Source organism: Ipomoea triloba, chromosome 12, assembly GCF_003576645.1.
Source record: "Ipomoea triloba cultivar NCNSP0323 chromosome 12, ASM357664v1".
Lineage (NCBI taxonomy): Eukaryota > Viridiplantae > Streptophyta > Magnoliopsida > Solanales > Convolvulaceae > Ipomoea > Ipomoea triloba.
In genome coordinates, this window is record NC_044927.1 from 25,194,387 (window position 1) to 25,217,600 (window position 23,214).

The window sequence follows — 23,214 nt, forward strand, 5'->3', positions numbered from 1 at the left end:
AATAAATAATTGAATAATATTTTTGGGAATGCTGTTTAACATATTTGAATCTGCCATGTCACTTTGAACAACTGGTCCAATTAGCTGACTCAGGCTTTTTTGTCAGAATGCACTATTTCAAAAAAAAAAATCAATAACTATATTTTATAACTTCGTAGAAGTGCCAAAAGACCCAGTGGTCGAGCGGCATAGTTGTGACTTCTCAAATGAGAGGCCTCATGTTTGATCTCCAGTGTGGGATACTGCATTATAGTTACAATTCGAATAAATCTAACTTCGAGACTCAACATCAAACTAACTATACACTTCTACATAGAAAGAGTAAAAAACAAGCTCAAATTCAAACCATCAATATTTGTGACAATAATCAAATATTCTCCTATTTTTTTAATCCATCATTCCACCCATTCTTTTAACTATGCTTTCCGCCATTCCAAGATTATATTATATGCTTTTTGCCTCCTCTTAATTATTCTAATTACAAATTTGGCCAAGTTGACTATAGTTTGATACACATCACTCTCACAGGGATTGAATGTGCATTCCACTCTTGACAATCATATCTTCAATTCACATCCACATAAGGATTTGATTTTCAAATTCACTTCTTTTATTGAAAAAAATAGTGAGTATAATAAAATTGATTAACAGAATTATAAAAACATTCGATTACATGATAGTGATAACAACTTGATTCTCAATTGGAGAGGTTAACTAGCCTTTTTGCAGAGATGTCAGCCATGGCCCCATGAAGGCAACCTTTGGGAAAAGATGAATGAAAATTTACACTTTGAAGGCTTTGTACAATGTGACTTATGATGCATGTGATGGGCCATCATTTCTACAGGAGCTTGCATGACAAACCAATCTCAATATCCACTTTCATTACAGCTTTGATTAATACTTTAGAATGGGGTTTCACACATCTTTCTTTTAATACAATAGATAAATCGCAAGTCACCCTATTAGTCCTCCTCTGATTCGCACACTTTGCGAACAAGAGATCTTCATTTGCTCTAACCGGTCAAGGTCTCCCAATGCTCCCCAAATTCCTATCTCCTCTAATCAGTCAAACACGATAACCCTTTTGAACCCTCACACTATCATTGGAGCAAGACTTTAAAGTGATCAGTCGAATAAACAGAACTAGCCTCACGGTCTTCAGTTATCTTTCTTGAGTATAAAGTCTCAAACTTTGATTCTAGCTCCTTTTTCTTTTTTCATCTCCCCCCTCCTCCCTTTTTCCTTCAAGGAAAAGGAGGAAATGAAAGGGGAAGAAGATTTTTCCCCACTCATATAGTTGTAGGATTGTTATCCCTTCCATGATGCATCATCTTCTAATACAGTACAGAACAGAAAAAAGCTTATCTACTCCTGTTAAGTGTTAATGGAAGAGAAAGACACTAACAGCATTGTCCAAATCAAGAAATGACAGACAATTTATACAATTTTAGGAGGTAAGCACCAAGTACACTATTCTTATGGTTTACAACACAATCAATGTTTATTGCATTTCTGCAAGATTACCAAAAACTAGAAATCAATGGGGAAAAGACTCTTTAGTACAAGGGAAAACACAAGTGACTAATGCACAGATTAGATTATGGAGGTGTGGTTAAACCTCTTAAGGAAAATGTGGGTAGAAGTCCTATAATGCAAGGGCATTTGGGTCGAAACAGATGACAGTTTCAGGAGAATCTGTTCTTCGTCCAGCTAGTGAATAGTATGCGAGGAGATGGGCTGGGTGCTCAGAGATTGCGGTTGTACCACTTTGATCAGTGTCAAGAATAAGCTCGAGATTCCAGAACTGCCGTGCCATGTATAAGAGATCCCAACCATTTGGAGATGGCCGATATCCTTGCGCCCACAAGTATCTCAGAGATTTCAGCTGTTTGGCTGCTATAGCTAGTGAACGTTCGCTGAAGGAACAGTCCCTCATTTCAAGCTTTTGTAGGCTTGGGCACCCCTTCGAGAACTGCAGAAGTCCATCATCCGATTCTCCAACACATCCTAGAAGCATCCATCTTATGTTGGCGCTGTACTGCCCAATATAACCAAGTCCCATGTCTGTTAATCCCCCAGGTCGAAGATAGAGAGCAAACCTTATAAGATTATGGCAACCTTTTAATAGAGATCGGACTCCATTGTCAAGTGGAAGGTCTGTTATTATCTCCTCTTGAGCAAGCAAAACCAGACGAAAATCACAGAGGTTTTTCAAGTATTTCCCAATGTACACTAGAGCTTCATTTGTGATGTCAGTTACATATACAGCCAAGTATTCCAGCTCAATGCATCCTTGGGCTAAAGCAATTAGTCCTCTTTGAGTAACTACTCCTTCTACATCTTCCATTCCTTGTTCGTCATCTCCTCGCTCAATCCTAAGCCTTCTTAGTCTCTTGCAAGACCAAGCAACAACTTCTAGTCCAAGATCTCCAACTACATTCCTTGTCTGTTCATATGAAAATGATGAATGTTTAAACTTTAAATCATTAAGTGCTTCAATGAAACAATACCAAATGACAACAAAAAAAAAAAAAGGGGAGGGGGGAATGAGAGAGATGCAAGACATAAAAGGATGAGTAAAGATTCTAAGATTTAACCTCTAGAACTTCCAAGTTGATGCACTTTTGAAGTAATACGCAATGTCCTTCTGTGTCAAGACAGGCATATAGAAGATCCAATTTTCTGAGAAGGGAAGCAACCGGGAAGACAATTGGCATTTCATGTATCCCTAAGAATGTCAGACCCAAGGAGCATAACTTTGGTGGAAACGACACTGCAGAGTACCTTCTAAGTTGCTCATTATTCTCATTCTCACTGATACAAAAGGAACCGCCAGCAAACTCTTCCAGTTTAGTTGCAGTTCGAAAGAAACCAAATAGTTGTGACACATCACAATCACTAATTTTCATGGAGACAAGAGCAGGGCAATTTTTGGCTACCAATTCAATGTCCTCAGCTCTGATTTTGAAGAGCTCTGTCATGTAAAAGTTCAAATTCTCAAGAACTGTATTATTCAAGGCAAGCTCATGCAACCAATCTCCATCATTATCAGTCACAGCGCTCTCTTCAAGAACCAGTGTTCTTAGGTTCCTACAGATGCGGAAATATACATGATAACTAAGGAAACACAATATGCAAAAGAAGCCATTTAATCATAGGATTGAAATCCGCATTTAATGTTTTCCAATATAAACATATAAAAAAAAAATTAAAGCACAATATCATATCATAGGGTTGAAGATTTTGGAACAAGCCACAAAATTAGGCCCGATTCAAGCACTATATCTTAAGAAAGTGTTACCTGCAGGAACGGCAAATCTGCAAAAGGCCGTCGGTGGAAAATCCAGAGCACTTATCGAGCTTGAGAACCTGAAGCAGATTGCTACGAGTACGGGCAAGCATTTCTAGATCCGAATCTGTGACAATCATTCGACGGAAGTGAAGCGTATCTAGCTGAGGAAAGGAGCGGGCGATCTCCTCCAGCCAGGGGGTGACGTAGCCGCCCCAGTTCTCCGGGATGAGGCTGAACATGGCGGCGCGTGGCTTGCCCTTGAGCTTGAGTGAGCGGATATGGGGGAAGCGGCGGGAGAGCTGCTGCGGTGTGGCGGTGTAGCAGAGAGCCATGGTCACATGTTTCCTAGTGACGGCGTCGATCTCGTACCACCGCCGGCACACCAGCGACACCGCGTCGCGGTCACGCGACTCCTGGATGTAAGGTATAACGCACTCCCACACGGTATCGTACTCGCCGCCCATCCTCGTCGAATTTCTCTCCTCCATATCTTTCCGCTGCAAAGATAATCCTCAAATTTTCGAGTCAACGCTAGAACTAGAAACAAGAACGGAAGAAATCGCACGGCGAACGGCGGAGCCTCAAGCCCTCATCGAAGAAGGGCCTTGGTGTTAGCACCATACAGATTCAGCAAACTTCAATTATTAGTCGCGTAGACCTTTTGCAGAAACTTATTCTCATGCTGTCTTGGAGCTTTTTTATTCATCGCTGGGCCGCTGGCTTCATACCCACTCTGGGTGTTAATTATATGCCACTTTCATTAATTTAGTAGCATCTTACTGTTTAACACTCACACTTTGTTTGCAAAAAAAAACAGTCAGACTTTGTCTGCTTACCAGACTCCAATTTTGGAGCTGTTCCGGTCCTAGGATAGTAGAATCCGAGGCCTTATCCACCCTCCACTCGTCTAGTGATTGCAGGATAACAAAAATTGTTCTGTTTTAAGGTGGAGAGTACAAGGATTGCAATTTATAAATAATCAATCTTCATATACTTATAAAATACGATGCGTGGCCTTATCCATAACCACGTGCAGTCTCCTTACAAGTTCCAAGTTCAAGGAAACAAAAATTGAGTCCAATTTCTTTTACCTTTCCCTGATTACAATTTATGAATAAATCCTAATGAAGTGGACCGATAAAGTGGATCAATGATCCCTAATAATCTTCAATCTTCAATTATCTATCCTTCATAACAAGTGTACCATTCCTAATGCTGTAGATAGTTGTTCCTGCCAACTTCTGATTGGTTCTGATAGACCTGTAGGGTAGTAGTAGCATAGATATTGCTGTGGACTATAGTGGGTAAACCATCTGTCACCGGAGCCTTGATGCAGTAGAGTTGGCAGGAGCTCCAGTTAATAGCCATCTAGCACCTCGGACAAGTTCTTCCTTGACCATGAATAAAACAGCAGCTGCGAGAACACTCTGTACAATTTTGGTGCTCATCCCCTTGTAAAATCCGTAGAAACCTTCATGGTTCATCATCTTCAGGATGGCATCGAATGTGCCTACAATTCATTAAATATCCAAATTAGATATAAATGTGCAACAACTATGAAGAAGTATCTTTTGAATTTCCATTCTGTAAGGCACCCCAATATCCCATATTCTGGGTGGGACTTCATCCAATATTCAGACACAATGCAATGATGAGAGGGAAAATATTTGGCCTGACTAATGTCCAAATACACAGTTGTATCCAGACATTGGTCGGGACCAAAAAAAATGCCACGGGAAAGCAATGAAAGATAACCTAAGGGCATGGTGGACAACATTTTGTTACTTTTGTCATTGTAGTAATTACATTATATTTAAATCATAAATTGTATGTAAAATAATATTAATTAAATTAGAATATAAATATGATTGTTTAATTCAAAGTATTAATTCAAATGAGTTAATAAATGAAAATAATAATATAAAATATTTGAAATGATAATAGATGCCATGGGAAGACTGGAAGAGAGTACATAGGAAAAGATGAGATATGTTAATGTACTGTGAGTAGTCCACCCACAGTCCCACACTACTCACAAAGACACATTATGGATGCCCAACTGGATTTTTTAAGTTCTACAGTGACCACTAATCCAGTATACTGAATTCCACTTCATAAATTGGGCATTTAGTTGCAATTAAGGGAAAGAATACATTTTCATGGGAGAGGAATAATGAGGGAATGTAGTAAGAAACTAAGAATTTAAATTTCATTGTTTGATTGATGGAATTGAAAAGAAATTAGTATAAAGACCAAAATGTCTTTGTTTAATAATAATAAATTAAAGGGATAAGGGTCAAATAAGCCCTTAACTATACTGAAACGTGCAATTAAGCCCTTGAACTTTAAAATGCTCCAATTTGATCCTTGAACTCAAAAACATTAATCAATTAATCCCTTTTCACCAGTTATTTACAGGTTAATGTCATTTCACATTTTTAATATTATTATGTTTATTTTTTTACCTTTTTTTATTAAAAATATTTTAACTGCCATCACTACGCCCACCTGTCTTTTTGTCTGTCACCACCACTGCTTTCTTCCAAATTTGGAAGAAGGCCATCCATGCCTTCTTCCAAATCTGGAAGAAGGCTGCACCGGGCTTCTTCCAGACCTGAGACCTGGAAGAAGGTCACACCATCCTTCTTCCAGATCTGGAAGAAGGCAGCGGCAACCTTCTTCCAAATCTGGAAGTTGGTTGCGACGCCTTCTTCCAGGAAGAAGGCCACGATGCCATCCTCCAGGAAGAAGGCAATGAAACGTATGTGATACGGAGAATGGCTGACGGTCAGCGGTGAGGCAGCAGTTGACAGTGAACAACCAACAAATATAAAAGAAGATTTTTAAACTCTATTATTGTTATTACTACTAATTAAAAATCAATTTTAATATAATATATCATTTTAAAAAATATGTAGATGCCACATCAGCCCGCCTAACCAGTTTGAAAAAATCTAATCATCAATTATTTGTTCTAATTGGAACTTTTTGAAGTTGAAGGGTCTAATTGCACAAATCAATATAGTTAGAGGACTTATTTGACCCTCATCCCTAAATTAAAATAAAATAAATTCCATAATAATAACAAAATAATAATAATAATAATATTATTATTATTTTTAAGCATTATTATTATTATTATTATATATAGCTTTCCAGTTATAAGATCTACAAAAACAATAAGTACTAACCTTTATATTGATGTCTTTTATCACCTCCAAGAACTTGCTTTGCCTGAAGTCTGGCCTACAGGGCACATAAATTATTTTAGCTAAAAGAAGATAAATGAATCACACAGATTTTGGAGTTTCAACAGTTTCTAGAATAAAAAAAACCAACCATTAACTTCCTAAACACCAAAAGCACTGATAAACCGTGCAACCATGAAGCTGCAGTAAAGACACGACAGCAAAATGGGGAATGTGTTTACAGCTAACCAAGACACTCCATTATCTTTATAAGGTTTTGTTTCACAGCTAAATGCTTAGTTATCCCTGTAGTTATCAACAAAAGCACCATGGTAATTTCCCATCCTCCTAAGCTTGGACATAGTGTTACATAACCCAGTGAATCAGAACCACATACTATTCACTAACAAAAGCAATAAAAGCAGACACCGCTAGTTATGCAGTGTCTCAACTTAGAAAGCTGAGAGAAGCATTGAACTAGTATCACACAAAAAGCAGACTGTTGCTCCATTATTCTCAACTTTAACATCAATGCAGAACAAGAACAATAGCTGTAAATTGTTAGTGTTAGAACAAGGCCATTTAAAATAAACGTGGCAAAATTTTACCATCTTTGCCTCTCAAAACCCCTAAATGAGAACTCACACCCCAACATCAACCCAATTTGTCCTTCAGTACAATATCTCATACGTCACACGTGTGCACACAGCAGACAGCACACATACAAATTTCTTCGTACAAGTAAGATGATATTAGACATTCATCAAAATAAAAAAATATCTGGAGTTTATGGGCATTGCACCTTAACAACCAGAAGAGGATATGTTAGGACAGTAGCTCCAAGTTTTGCCAATGCTCCAAGCAAAAATATCTAGCCAAGCATGATGCTCATATGAGTTTTATAATAGATGCCACATGAAATTTTTAAACTAGATTGTGTATTTTACCTCCAAAGCAGTAACATCAGAGGCTTTATTGTTGGAGGCACGCCGTTTTCTAAGCTTTTTCAGTAGGGTCTCATACAGCATAAACTGTATGGATGGATTGCTTACCTGTATTAAAAAGAGAGAATAATCAGCAGCCATTAATCCCATAAAATGTAGGAGAGTGTGATCTCACATACCATGATCAACGTTGGGATAACACCTTTCCAGAATCCCCAAAATCCAGCTTCGTCATAGACTTCTTGTATCTATGTAAAGCAAATGTTCCCTATTAGGAAATTATAAGCAAACTGTTGTATCAAATGCTAAAATAAATTCTAAAAGGTTTATGAAAATTTGGTTTCTATTTATGCACAGCGGTTTCATTTGGAGCATGAGTAGCATCCTATATGAAGAACATAATTATACGCACGGCATTGGTAGTCCCATAAGGAGGAGGTTCAACTGCTGCAAGAATAGCATCCTCTGCTGTCATAGCTCGAGTTGGACTATTTTTGGCCTTTTTTGAATGAGTCTGCGCATATGAATGAAAGGAAGAAGTTCAAAGAATTAGTTAAAATCTGCTAGAAGCTTAACACACACAGAGGTGTACTTGAGTGTGAGTAGAGATATACTTCGAGCATGTAATGCACTGTCGAGGAAAGAGAAAATGGCATACAAACATAGAATACAGATTCTCAATGTACCAAGGCTAAACAGAATTAAATGAATAATTACTTATACATCTGAGCAAGATGTCTACATAAAAAGCTGAACACATTATTTGTTTTTATATTAGACTATTTTTACTCTCAAATTTCAAACCCTTGAAATGTGGTTGAGTTGAGTCTCTAATCCTGGAAAATGAGATCTTAACATCATTGCAAGTAATAGGCATCGTATATAACATAAAGAAGAATGTAATATGCCAAAATTGAATCTAAAGAAGAATATAAGTTACTTCCTCTAATTATGTATGCAGACCAATATAATCAGTCACTGGTAGTAAAATGTTCAAAACTTCAAAAGAAGAGACCATAAAAAGAAACCGCATACCAGATTTAACTCACACTGTAAACAAGGGGTAATAATCATATATCAATTCTTAACATCATTGAATATCATCATTAGATTAAAACTTAAGTAAATGAGATTGTATGTCCTCTTTAGAAGGATAAGTTACCTGCATGCGGGTGACAACTACCCAAATTGGATTAGTCAGCAGCACATTAACACACCTATAATAAAATAGAAAAACAGAACAGTTCAATACTACTTGTAGATTAATGAAACTTGTCTGGCAAAAGGGAAAACAATACAACAGAAAAGAAAAAATGTCACCCAGTATCAAGTGAGAATAAGAATCCAATTCTGGCTGAAAAATATTGACATCTACAGAGCCCCTATTTGCAGTCTATCTATATGCATTGACCAATATTGATGTAGTGAATTACCCAGATAGAGCAGCAACCACAAGTGATGATAACATTCCAACTGAACCATCACCAATCCCTCTCTTCTTACGATCAAGGGCAGCAACTTCCGCTTTGGTCCTGAATATTTGATAGAAGTAGTAATAGACACCCTGTACCAAGAAAATTGAAGTTAAGATAGACCATATATGATATCTTATTGCCAACGTAATATGAAACTACTCGAAGAAACATCATCTAATATAATTATGTATTTGAAAATATTGCGATTATTAGGAACCTCACTGATGGGGAAATTTCAATTGATTGTGACATAGGGTGCGGTTTAGAGTTACTTGTCAAAATATAAGTTGAATAGTATTAGTAGGTAGAGGTAAAAATATCAAAGCAGGCACTACTCAACTTTGGCAAATTCCCATATTTTAATACAAGAAAATTATCAGACAGAGTTGCACCGAGGATAACAGATTAGTAATCGATTTTGCTATGTTTCATAAAGTCTATAATATAATGCAAAAACATTAATTTCCACTCCCAAAAAATAAAAATAAAAAATAAAAAAGAAAAACACAACAAATAGCTACCAAAGTTAAAGATACAGATATTAGATGTTTTGGCTCTATTCGATTGCCAGTGTAAAAGAATGGCACTACTTTCAAAAATATGGGACCACATACAAAGAACAATAACTATTGATGCATTCATTTTCCCTCTTATAAAATCTACATTTCAAGTAAATCTCCTTTTATAAATTCACTTACCCTTTCAATTTTGCTCTTATTAAGCTATATAAATCTAACTCCCTTTTTCCTTCACATTTTTTGGGTAGTTTTCATGATTTTGGAGCTCAAATCAGAATTCGGACAAAAATTAAAATCTAAAAATAAAAATAAAAACGATATAAGAAGAAAAGCAGTTTTACAAAGTACCAGTAAATTAAGGAATCACAAAGGCCTTGCTAGTACAGAAGCACACGCAAAAAGATGCCGTATCTAATGAGAATCAGGAACATGGTATATTTGAGGAGTATTAAGCGCAGGAGTGAGCATACGGCGCACATTAGCATAAACTGATCAAGCAAAAAAACGCACCTGAGAAGCCGCCGTTCCCACCAGCGACGGCGCCAAACCGCCGTAGAGCCGATCCCACCCCTCCTGCCTCGCAACCTGATACGGATCACCATCACACAACTCAATGTAACTAAACAAACAACCTACCGAGAGGAAAACAAATTCGTAAAACACTAAGCAGATGAAATTACCTGGCACATATGCTCGATAGTGCTAAGCTGCTTCCTCTTCCCCTCCTTCGATTCTCGTTGCGTTTGTTGCCGCGTATTTACCTGTCATAATTTTTCTTAAATCATAATTTATATTTTTTGAAATGAACTGAAATTTTTTAAAAAGTAGAGCGTACGGTTTGGAGCGGATAGGTGATGAGCTGCGCGATGATGCCGCCACCGGCGCCGGCGAGGCCATTGATCAAAGCATCGGACATAGTTACAACGGAGCAGGAAAAGATCTGAGTAATAAATTAGGCGGTTGCGGGATGGTGGGAGGAGGAGACTATCTCTGACTTTGGCTATACTAATTGAATGAAGAAAGGCATAGGCATGTGAAGTAAATGAGAAGTTCGCTATCAAATAATCAAACACGGAGTACTTAGAAATTGGAATTAGGAATAGGAACCCATTCCACGAGTTCGGTTTCGGACTGTAGCCTATAGATGTTGCGTTCAAGAAATATTGATGTTGACCGATTAATATGACGTTGTCACGTTTCTTCGGTGCAACAATGCACCGATAAGGGAGAAATATGAATTAAATACTGTTTATGTACCACTTCCTTTTTTTTATTTATTGATTTGGTTATATTTAAATCATTTAGTTTATTCAATTTTTTATAATACGGAGTGTTAAATTTACTATTACTCCGTAGTAAATAAAAACAACAAATAAATAATTTGTTTGAACAATAAATATTAAAATGACAAGTACAATTGGACATAGTGAGTAATATTGTTACTTTGTATGGATTGTTATTTTATATTCAAATCCGACAATAATATATCTAAATAAATTATATATATTACAAGTGATAAGTTAAGTACCTTTAACGTTCAAATTGTATACAAAAAATAATATATAACTAATGATTTGTAATAGATAGAATAAATTAAATGCAATTACATGAATCTAGCAACCTTTTAACGGTAAAAAAAATAAGGTTGAAATATTAAGTTGGACCTTTATGTGGCTATACGACAACTCAATTTCCTGGTAACTCAGTCGGTAATCGATATGCCTAGTTTTTCAAACCTAATGTTAGTTTTGTTAATGACTGAAATGAATCCAGTAGGTTGAGAAGTATGTTAGTCATCTAGTCTAAACTTGCAACAAATAAACTATCCAACCTACGCCTACAATTCAAATGACATAGGTTGTCATAACTATATTTAGGTGTACGAATATGGAAACATCCTCCTCTCGACTGAGAGGAGTTCGCTAGTAAAATATTGCACCAATTTGATTCTCATGCATCTTCTTCCCAGCCCGTTCGGGGTTTCCTCCAGCTATTTTTGCGACTATAATATAATTTATATTACTTTAACCAACTTATTAGGTGTCATCATAACATAAGGAACTTGTCAGTGATAGATATATATTGCTCCAGTCTCACACATTAGCGCATCTTAGATCTCTTATCTTGCATCTCTTAACTTGTATTAGCTTACATCACTCCATGACTAATTAAGTTTTCTAATTACCTTACTCTAACTTCTCCATCTTGTTGTACTGATAGCCTACAATGTCTAGATTGCATTAATAATAATAATAACAAACTTTTCACCATGATTTTACATAACATAAATATAGGCCCATACCGCTAGTTTAACTTATAGTATGCCCTATGTTATGTTGTCGGTCAATTTTAACACATTTTATCTGATGGTGTACATTGATAAATCCTGCATTATGACTTTAATCGGCAAATGATCACCAACAAAGTTAACTGTTATAAATAAATAAATAAAAAGCCAATAAAAATCGAACATGACACATTATAATTATCAAGTCAACAACATGACCATTTTTTTTTTTTGGGTACATAAAATGGTGCGACTCGAGGAGACGCTAAGTTGTTGCACCCTTGAATTCATATATACACGCTTATCATAAACCATTATATTTTAAGGAAACATTAACATACGGAGTAATATTTTAGGCGTCAATTGACACTTGACCATATAGGGCTTTATTTTTATTTTTTAAAGATTAATTAATTTTCATACACAGTGAATCAACCATTTATGTTATAGAAATCAATAAATTAAACTAAAAACAACATAAGATAACTAAAATGAATTAAATCAATTTTGGATAAAATCTACCAAACAAAAAAAAAATTTAAAAATGTAGGGGCCACTTTACCTAGTTGGCTATTTACCTTCGACTCTCCGAGGCTCCGTTCCCCACTTCCACCGTGGGCCCGTGGCAACTGCAACCTCACCGCCGTCACCAAAACTCTCCGATGCCGCTGTAGACTTTCGCCATCGTCTCCGCCGTTTCGCCACCAAATCCGAAGATTCTGCCTCAACCTTATCGCTATTCACTGTGGATATTTTCCATTCAAAACCCTCGGGCACCCTCCAAACCCTTAGTCGGAATCCTAACGCTTCCATCCTGGACCTGGTAGACTGGGATGAATTCTCAAAGTCTCAAAGCTCACAGTTGCCGCCAAGTCATTGGTAGTCATGAAATCTGTTATTTCATTTATAGTTTGTTTGTGTGTGATTGCTCCACTTGATACTTGCTTCGGTTTCTCTTATTTGAGTAAGTCTGATTATAGAATATAGGGACATTGTGAGTCTGTCTGCATATTTTGACTAGATAAGATAACATTGGTCTCAGGAATTGTAAGTTTTTGTGATAATTTGTATTCAAGTGAAGAGAGAAGAGTTTAAGCCATTTGTGATCTCAAAGGAGTCTTAGGAATGAGATTGCATGAAGTTAACTTGATTTTTTGGGTTATTCTTGCCCACAAAAGGCAAAATCCCTCTCCCGCCCCCACACTCCCTCCAGACAGGATTGTGGAGGGGTAAATTAGGGTGACTTGACCCATGGGAGGATTAGTACCTGGTGCCCACAAGGAGCCACCCCTACAAGAGGGTGAAACTCCCATGGCTTCCATGACTTGATCCTATGTCCTTGCCCACAATTTTCCACCCAAGAATAAACTGAGCTACCCATGCGGGCTTTTTGGGGTTATTCTAACAGATTGTTTGATGGCGGTTGGTTTGCATTGGCTTCTGAAATCATTTGTTAGAATCTCTGAGAAAGCAGTGGGTAGAAGATGTATGCTATGCTCTCTTTTGCTTACTCTGATTTCTAAAAGGAGGGAAATATGTAGTTGTGTCATTGTTTTATTATGTATAGAATTACTGCATAGAAATAAAAATTAAAAAAAAAAACCAGATTTTGAGATGTTCCCGATTTACAATCTGTATATGCCATTCTTCCTTTATGTAGGTGTACTTCACATCTATTGTTTTATGTTATACACTAAAGAAGGTTTCAAGGGGCAGATAGTAGATGCAGGTACCACGTTCTATTGTGCTCTTTCCTGGAATTCATCTATGATCAAGGTACGTCTCATGATGCAGATGAGCATGTACTCCGTAATAATTGTCTCTCCAGATCTTATCCTGCTCTCTCCGGGAATTCATCAATGGCCAAGGTACATGCTATGATGTTGATGAGTATGTACTAATTGTCTCTCCAAATCCTATCTTGCTTATTGGTTCTCCACTTCTCCTATCCATGAAGCAAATTAAAAGTTGTTTCTTCAGTGTTCTATGTCTTCTTTTAATTTGTTTTCCTTGTCCTCCTTGATGGAATAGGTTAGTTTCAATTCTTTGCGAATACCTTTCTGCCGGAAAGTGTACAATGAAATGTCAAACTGATCCAACATCCGATCGGTTCTACATTCTTTCTTAGTTTTTATTATATGCAACACTCGACACTTCCCTTTTTGTGAGTCTTACTATAATAATTTCAGCTAGATGAAGTTTAGACTAAGAGTTGTCGAAATTAGAAATCAGAAATGTGTTCTGTTATTCTTCTAATACAGAGGGATCCCTATTTCACAGACATGCATGTAAAACTGCTGCATCTAATTGAAAAGGTTTTACGATTATTCTCTTTGTTTGATGTCTGTTTGTGACTTTCTCTGTTTTTGAAGGGATAACTTTAATATTAGTTGTTTATAGACAAATGTTGCCAAAGGTTGTTTCGGAATTACTTTATCCTTTACAAGAAAATATATCCCAAGTTGTTTGTCAGATCAAAGGTTGTCACAGTGGTAGATAAAATTTTCTTATTTATTTAATTGACAAATTTAAGCGACATCCTAAAAACTCTAGCTTGAAATAGAGGAGTGCTTTCAAACGATGTTATACAATTACAAAGGCTAAAACTTACCTGGTAAAATGGCGTTGGAGGTGCAATATGTATAGGAAGAAGTAGATAGAACTGTTGACGAGAATATCAGTTAGAATGCCAAGGAACCTATCTTATACTGTTCATCCTCCTTGATGCCTCTGTTGAGAGGAAAGAAGTTTTTAAGATTCTACTTTTGTTTTGATTAACATTTTTCTATTTTATAAGTAAGTGCTTTTTGTTCTTCGTTAAAGCTGGAGTAGTAATAAGCTTTTAAATTGTTATACTTCGGTCGAGTCTTCTGTGAATCTCCATCTATTGATCGTACCTTCAACTGCTGAAGCTCGTTGTAAACTTGTAATACCCCGTTCTTTCAAACAATATTATTTTAGTATAAATACCCTTTTTACCCTTTAATACAAATTACTTAACCTCAAAATTATTTTTATGACATTAGGCACCCTAGTATTACTATTTTCAAAAAAATCCAAATTCTTATTCCAAAATATAGATGAAACTACGGAGTATTTTATAACCTATGCTTTTATAATCACAATAGTATGCCTTGATTTAACCCTAGCCCAACCAACTCTCTTGAATTTGATAAATTCCTACAAGCCCAACCCACATTCCTTCTCTTTAACCCATAACTCATATTCCCTTACCATATTCTAGATCCACCTAGGGTTTTGGATCAAAGGCTATAAATAGCTACTGTAGCTATTTTCCTTCTTCATTCCCCCTTGTTTTCACGCCACTCTCCCAAGCCAAAGCTGAAGAAACCAAACTCCATTTTTATTAAGGAATCCTAAGGTAGTTCTCTTCTTCTCTTCTATCTTCCTCTCTATCTAGTCATCTCTTTACCCCTTATTTATTCTTCCCTTTTCCTCTTAAGTGTTGTTTATGTGTTGTTGTTTGTTTGCTATGAATGTTTGGGACTTTGGGTGCTATTAGGAGGAGAAGCTGAGTTTCAAGAAGGCTAGGATTAGGCGGATCATACTCTAGAAGTGCTGTGGAAGAAAGTATGGTTTATGGTTGCTCAATATGTGCCTAGATGTTTAAATACCTAGCTTGTTCTCTTGTGTCTTGTTGATCATTTTGAAGGTTTTAATAGATGTTATTGGCTCAAATCTTGGGTATATGTGTATATACATTTCTATCTTTGTGTTGGATTGCATTGTGAATGGTTTGAAATGTTCTGATGCTGCTGTTGTCTATGTTTTTTTCGACACTGGAATCTCATGGGCCTAGCGATGGGCGGACCCGCCAACCAGCCCCGTGAGAAGGGTGCCAGAACTTCAGTTGTGTGCTGCGGGACTGCCTCACGGGTCCCCTGGACCTGTGAGGGGACCCGCGAGTCTGTTTCCTGCACTGCTTTGGCAGTACATTTTCCATGTTCAAAAATTATTTTGGGGAAAACATGAGTATTTTGAGTAACATATATCTTATATATTTGATTATGTGTAAATGTTTTGTGGAAAAAATATTTATGTTATATTTTGATCATTTTAAAGTATGAAGTTATATTATTAGTTTGTGAAGTTTTGATTCATGTCTTGGAGTCTTGTTGTGAAGTCTTATCTTTAGTAAAGTCATATGTATATCTATATGAATATCTATGCATATATTATGGGGAAACAAAATGATGAGAGGTTATATGAGATGTGAGGATGATGGATGGTTGTGTAGTGGTGAGCTCCGGCTCAGTTGGGGGCTCCGACTCCATTTGGCGAGTTTGTATCCGGTAGAAAACATCCTGGATACTTATTATATGTGAAATAGCATGGTAGAAAACATCCTGGGCTACTAGGACTAGTTACTACTCTTTGGATCTGGGAAGCCCACTAGGGGTGTGCACACTAAAGGTTTTAGTCATTTATTCCCCGAAAGGGACAAATTTGTGGGGTGTTCAATAGAGAGGATTGCCGTAATACTAGGGCTTGGTTGATCTAAGACCCTTCGTCCCTTTCACTATTATATATATGTGTGTGTGTGTGTGTGTGTGTGTGAGTGAGTGTACTGGCATGAGATGATGGTTGTTGGTGGTGGTTCCTATATATACTATACTTATACGAGTTTATCATAAAGATTTAACTTATGATCCCAGTTTATTCGCTTGTGTCTTTTGAGAGTCTTTTGTCTAGACTTATTTATGTTGTCTTAAGTTATACTCTAATTGAGAGTCTTTTGTCTAGACTTATTTATGTAAGTACCATGACGTTGTAGATTTTGCCCTATGCTTGAGTTTTGATTTAATTGAGTTATGTCTTTTGAACGAAAATGGATTCTATGTTATGATGAAGTTGGGTATGTTATGAAGGTTACTTTACTTATGTATGATTTGTTGTATCTTTCCAATGTTGTTTAGTATATTGTGACACTTTGATCATGTACTTAACTAGTGTTTTACTATTTGTAACAACTAGTCTTTTATCTATATGTTTCAAATCCAAAATTCATCAAAAAATTTCAAAACTATTTTCTAAAGGTATATTTATTTTCAATTACAGATGTACGTGTTTTACGGGGCATAGTAAGCCATACTTAGCTTTATGCTAATGTTGTGTTTTTGCAATGTTTTATAACCTAACTTTTCAGGTTTGCCTGTTTGCGACTAATGAGAGCGGTAGAAGCTGTAGATCCTTTATTCCTTTTTGTAGGATCTTGGACTTCTTTTATGTTTTGGATAAGATATGATTGTAGTACTAAATACTTTACTCTAAACATTGGATGTATGGTTTAACACTAGATGTGGTTGATGGGATTTATAGAACCCTATTGTTTTGAATGAATATTAGTAGTAGCCTTGCTTCTATGTGGATGAAATAGATGCGCCCGTAACATCATTCTTGAACTTTAAGTACTTATACCTCTTTTGTTGGATGTCAAGTATTTCATGTTCATTAGTTCCCTTTTGATAAGTTGTGATGAATGCCTTAGTGTTGTCTATTTATCTAGTTGTTAGAATTTTGGAGGTGTTACACTCATCTCTCATATATGCTTTCTTTGGATGCTAGAGGCTTTACGTACTTTTGATTCTTGCCAACAAAAGGCGAAATTCCTTCGCCCCAAGGGCCCTCACACCCTGGCTCGATAAGGTGATGGAGGGGTAAATCACGGTGACTCAGCAACCTCTTAGGTGGGAGAACCAGTGCCGGTCTACCATCTAAGTGTCAACTGAGCTGCCCATGCAGGTAGGTACTTTTGATTCTTGATCGTTGTTTTTCTAGGGAAGAACCTTTTGGGTGGTGTTGAAACTCATGACCTGGAGAGAATAGAATCCCGTATCACATCCGGTGTACTTGAGTTTATGGCAATGGCTTCCTTCCTCCATTCTCTTTGTGAACTTTCTTACAGTCTTTACTATCTTTCATGTCATTTCCACTCTCTTTTTACTTGATATATGTGGTTTCCTTGCACTTGGCTTCTGGAGAGATGTACAATAAGTAGCAGACAGTATGAAAATGCTGTCCTAGTTAATAGCTGATGTGATCTAGTTTTAACTTTTATCAATATGCCATTTGTCTTGAACATTGCTCAATATTTTAATTACTTGATTTAGAACCTATTTAATATATAACTTTAATGACATGTTTGGTTCATGGAATAGGTATGGAATGGAATAACATTCCTTACAATAAATATATATCAGTTTGGGTAACAGGTACTCAAAGAGTGCATTCAGACCCACCCGACATCTTACCCAAACCTTATTATAGAATCTTCGAACTCTATCACTAACAACCCACTACCATTCCTAATAAGATCTTTAATATGGATTTTGTTATTTATACATGCTACATGACACAATGTTTGTTACAAAAGAGTAATGGTGTTTAGTCCAAAATGGACAATTAGTCATTATTATATTCTCTTTCCCAAAAAAAAAAGTCATTATTATATTCTAATTTCATGTAGAACTGTTTTTGCCAGGATAATGGTGTGAGCACAAGTCCCATCAGACATAATCACCAACGACCAAGGAACAGCGTGATCTTTGTACCAACAAATTATTTGGGGAGAGTCCAGTCAGATTTATCCTTGTCTTTAAAAAATAAAAAATAGAAATTCTTGTTTCAAGAAAATGAGAACAACCCAGCTTAAACATTCCACTCATCTATCAAACATCAACATTATATTATATATATATAGGAAACATATCAAATAAAAATATACAATTAAGTGCGAACATACGAACGTACACTTCGTAACACTATCAATTAAATTTTATTTTCTGATGTATAAATGCACTTAGTTCGACGACCCTAAAAGTGCATCTTAGCAAACTCAAGTGCAGTCAATGAAATGTAGTAAATTGCGTTCAAGAGATTGCATTTGTAGATATCAAATAATACTTAATAATGTTGTGGAATGCACTCAAAGTTTGAGATAGTTACTAAAAGTCACTGCATTTTTCTTACTTTAGAGCCAATAATCTTCTCATATTGACAATTATGATTGGTTCTTAGTTTTATCTTGAGCGTTGATTCTCATCACTTGAACGTGACTAGTCCAAAGATACTTGAACAATAACCCTATCCAACAATCTACTCGCTAGTATTGACGAAGAGACACAAGCTAGGGGAGATTGAATCCAACCGCTTTAGCCCTCGAGTCCCCTTGACTATGAATGAGAGAAATACAAAACAAGATTTCTACAATTTGATTATGTTCTCTAAACACATGCTCCAAGTAGACCTCCCATTATATTTTTGTTGTCCATTTGCACTATTCCAATTTAAATAATAAAAATCTTTAATTTTGCTTTTCACAATAGTTGTTAACCACCATCCTTCTTTTTTTATTATTTATACATTTTTTTGAATTATATATATGTTTTTTCAATCCACTAAGTCCAGGAAACCTTATCTCCTTGCTATGTATTGGATGCTGGGTGGTTTTACACTTTTATGATGAGATAAATTTGATAATTCAAATACATGATCTGAGGGACATTTTCAAATGTATCTGTCTTATCTAAAAATAAGACTAATGAAAAATATAAATAAATAATAAAGTGAGATCTTTTCAGCTTTAATTTCAATTCCATGGTACATTTTTTGTCCCATTCATAAATCACAAATTATGGGTAATTCTTTAAATCAAAGGTTTTTGTCTTACAATGTCTGTCTTCTTAGCTTGATTTAATTTGGATTGTGTTTTGAGTTATGAGTTGTGTCCCATTTGCACCATTTATTTTCCAGTCATCACTAATGCTTCATGCATCTTTAAAATTTATGATGATTTATATGAAAATTCATAACCGCTACTTGAAGATGAATTCTGAGTGAAACCCGTCATGTGACTTTAGCCGGCAAAGGACCACAAGGAGATAAACAAGCTTATTAAGTTGTTCATAACTGATTGATTCAAACAAAAAAGGTCAATAGGTAGCTCCTACAATAATTCAAACTTAGAATAACCTTGTGGTTACCAAGCATATGAAATTAAAGGGATTTGTTCCGATTTGCATTTTAGGACGTTGAGAATTATATATTTTGTAATTTATTTAGAGACTCCTAATATCTAATAGGTATATTGAGTTTCAACTAACTTAAAGTCAAATTATTGTACAATCTCATAAAAAGAAGCTTTTACTCAACACTTGTGAAACTTGAGAAGTACGTTTTCTACACTACAAGGTATGAAGCTGTATGACGTTCATCCACTCTCTTCACTCGATCTTGTAGGGAGATAGTGTGGGTCTCGTCACACAAAAAGCTATAACAATTCATCAATAGTATGGGTCTCATCAAGCAAAAAGCTATACCAATTAATCAATAGTGTGGATCTTGTCACGCAGAAAACTGTTCCAATTAATTAATTATGTTTGTCGGGTTGTTGGAGGTACTTGTCACATTAATTGGGTTGTTGTTTGATTTATAAGAGTTAGCTTATTTTATGCTTCATTCAATATTTTATAATGAAATTTTATTCACCTTATTTAAAATTTCAACCCTCTCGATTTAGAGGATTGAGTTTCTTTTGAAAAACAAGAAAATTGTGGTTAATAATTTCTATATGACCAAGCTACCAACAACTAGGTTTTCTTGTATGGAATATTAAATATTTTCACCTATTTTTATGGGTAAGAAGAGATGAATATATGTGTATGTTTGAGCTATTGCTCGTGATTTATGGACTTAATTAGATGTAACAAGATGAATATATACTAGTTCAAGAAAAATGACAAGCTAAGACTACAACCAACTGGTGTAGACTAATTAAAGCCTCAAGAGTCAAGACTAGCCACCCAATTTGGTACTTTCCCATATCTATCTACTATCCATCTACTATAATCTAATCCAGTAAGAATCAATAAAGTTAGACCTACAATGAAAACTAAAAAATGTTGGTCCAATTGTTTCTTGGGATGAATCATTCATATTATTTTGATTTTAGTTTTTTTTTTTCCATACTTTATCCTTTATTATATAATTCATTTATTTTTCCTAAATACCCTCTCATTTCGTCAGTTTAAACTTTAGGAATAAAAGATCCAGTTAATTATTTATTATATATTTTCAACTTACTCATTAATTTGCCTAAGGAATTAACTTAACACAATTGCACATGAGACACTACTAACTAAAAAGAAGCGGACAAGCAATGAAAACAAAGACAATGACAAATCTTTCCAAAAGAGAATTAACAAACTTTATAGTAATTTCAACCAAAAGCAGTATCTACTACCTAGTACCATACCAACTACAATAAGTATTTTGATAATTATTTTTAAAAAAGTGTAAATTAGACATTAATTTTAATGCCAACTATAATTGAACTTTTCTTATATAATCACGCATTGATATACTTTGAATTACTTATTTAAATATAAACATTAGTTATTAAATTAACTAATTAGAGTTATAAAGACAAAATGGACCATTATCACTTATCACTAACTTAAAAACAATCTATTATAATTATAATTCATATAAAACTCTAACTCTTAAGATCTAATAAATTACTACTTAATCTTGTGCAATTGTTTCCTCTATTGGATAAGTTAGTGTTTTTTTTCTTCTATGTTCCAAGGAATCATATTGTGTTTCTAATAGACTAACTCTTGCATAAAATGTGTCATGATAAAATGTATACATTTTATTGGGAACATAATTATAAAAGGGAAAGATGTTCTTTGCCCGAAAAGAATGAATGAATCATGATTCTTGTATTACTTAAAAGTTACGGGTTTGATTTTTGCAAACACATTTTCAATTAAGCCCGCCCTACAAGATCTTGTGGACTATTATTACAAGGGAACGAAATTTATCTTATACACATTTTTAAATAGTGACTGTGAGTTCACTCGTCAAAATAAATAAATAAATAAATAAGATGCTATTCATCACTTTAATTAGTGGCATATGTAGATTAGATGGTTACGTAACGTGCATAAACAAAGAGGATGCTAGTGTTGGAATTTCAAAGGAATTATATTGATGAAGAGATAGCATTTTGTGTTAGTTCATCGAACCAAATACAATTCAAATTTTGTTTAATTTTGACCTACTAGAATGTCGACACACACATTGCTCATGGCCTAGCATATATAGGCTACATCGTCCAATCAGATGAGACATCTGCCCGAATTGAGGGGCCATGTTTAGAGTGGCATCTCAGCTCCTTTCTTTCTATAAGAAAATACAACTTGGACTTCAAGTTATACTCCCTATTTTTATTTACTCACACAAAAATTTGATATGTACAGTTTTTTGGGGGACCCACAGGATGAAGATAACCTATCATGTCTTGCCACAACAGAGACACAGAGAGTAAAAGTGATGGAGTAGAAAATGGGAGTCCATATAGTAGAACTCCTTTCTATATTCATCGCAATTATATTGTAAACGACTGCTATTAGTATCATGCCTGCCAGTCTAGTTAGACCTTAGGCTATCCTTAACCCAGAAATTTTCTCTCACTTTCTAAAATGAGTCTTATTCCACATTGTCAAATTTACCAATTTTCTACTCTTTGTTCTACATCCTACAAATTTCTCTTACTTTTAAAATGAGACCCACATTTATTTTATACTATATATAATAATAATAAAATAATAAAAAAGAAATTAAAAAAAGTTATGGCAGCATGGGACCCACATTAATTTAATACTATATATAATAATAAAAAAAAGAAATTTTTAAAAAGTTTTATGGTAGCTTTTACTGCCTTTTGCAGCAAAAGCTGCCTAATAAAGTACAAAGGTTGCCATTATGATAATTTTTTAAGTGTTTAGCAAGCTTGCTAGAATAAGAAAATAAAAAAAACAAAAAAAAAAGACAAAAAGAAAAACAAATCTAGGTGGCATGCCAACTCATCTTGTAAGTGAGGATAAATGCTGGGTTGAGGACAGCCTTAGTGTTATTAATTAAATAAGATATATTAGGTAAAATTAACTAGGGAAAATTGCAACATACGATCGTCTTTAGGATGGAGCTAGACGATGAATGAATTTGTAGGGTTAGTTATAAGTTTGGCGCATGTAACATTAGTTTAATGGTGTTGTGGACAACCATTCATGGATTCCTTTTGAAGGGGAATACTTGCTTCAGGAATGTTGATATGGAGAGCGATTCAACAAATTGTGGCTGAGGAAATTAAACAAGGGGTAGTGAGAAGGGTCCACATTTCTATCTTCTTATAATGTTGTTTCAGTGTTGTTGAATAGAAAGTTCAACTTGCTACTTGGTAGGACTCATCACCCGCTCTTCATTGCCGACTCTGTCTTGATTGAGTTTATTTTAGAGTTTATACATTATTTTCAACTACAAATAAGCTATAAACTTTATTTAGTAAAATTTAGGGAGCTTAAAATAATAGTTTATTTTAAAGCAACGCTATATTAAGTAGTGTTTCAAAATAAATTAGGAGCTGCTAGCTTTTAAAGCTATGTATGTCAAACAAATTTTTTTTTTTTTTTTTTTTTTTTTTT

General features: G+C 35.2%; 3 protein-coding genes across 6 annotated transcripts; 1 reads left to right on the forward strand and 2 right to left on the reverse strand.

Moving 5' to 3' along the window:
* Positions 1-1,412: 1,412 nt before the first annotated feature.
* On the reverse strand, positions 1,413-4,140 carry LOC115998031 (coronatine-insensitive protein 1-like). Its single transcript, XM_031237478.1, has 3 exons — positions 3,305-4,140; positions 2,601-3,093; positions 1,413-2,449 (listed from the first exon to the last, which is right to left on the reverse strand). Exons 1-3 carry the CDS (start codon positions 3,781-3,783, stop codon positions 1,649-1,651), a joined length of 1,773 nt encoding a protein of 590 aa, XP_031093338.1. The 5' UTR covers positions 3,784-4,140; the 3' UTR covers positions 1,413-1,648.
* Positions 4,141-4,263: 123 nt separating this feature from the next.
* LOC115998032 (peroxisomal nicotinamide adenine dinucleotide carrier) lies at positions 4,264-10,497 on the reverse strand. The gene is made up of 11 exons (XM_031237480.1): positions 10,256-10,497; positions 10,101-10,181; positions 9,931-10,005; positions 8,861-8,991; positions 8,590-8,644; positions 7,840-7,941; positions 7,607-7,675; positions 7,431-7,535; positions 7,286-7,354; positions 6,487-6,541; positions 4,264-4,805 (listed from the first exon to the last, which is right to left on the reverse strand). The coding sequence occupies exons 1-11, from the start codon at positions 10,334-10,336 to the stop codon at positions 4,612-4,614; spliced, it is 1,017 nt and encodes a 338-aa protein (XP_031093340.1). The 5' UTR covers positions 10,337-10,497; the 3' UTR covers positions 4,264-4,611.
* Positions 10,498-12,294: 1,797 nt separating this feature from the next.
* LOC115999822 lies at positions 12,295-18,465 on the forward strand. Of its 4 annotated transcripts, none has more exons than XR_004094039.1 (4): positions 12,295-12,586; positions 13,368-13,575; positions 17,294-17,470; positions 18,195-18,465. XR_004094039.1 is itself a non-coding variant. In XM_031239748.1 (3 exons), exons 1-3 carry the CDS (start codon positions 12,541-12,543, stop codon positions 17,017-17,019), a joined length of 399 nt encoding a protein of 132 aa, XP_031095608.1. In that variant the 5' UTR covers positions 12,295-12,540; the 3' UTR covers positions 17,020-17,068. The 4 variants fall into 4 exon arrangements, 1 of the variants encoding a protein (XP_031095608.1); XR_004094038.1 differs by having other exon boundaries at positions 18,210-18,465; XR_004094040.1 differs by lacking the exons at positions 17,294-17,470; positions 18,195-18,465 and adding an exon at positions 16,875-17,068 and having other exon boundaries at positions 13,368-15,089.
* Positions 18,466-23,214: the final 4,749 nt, after the last annotated feature.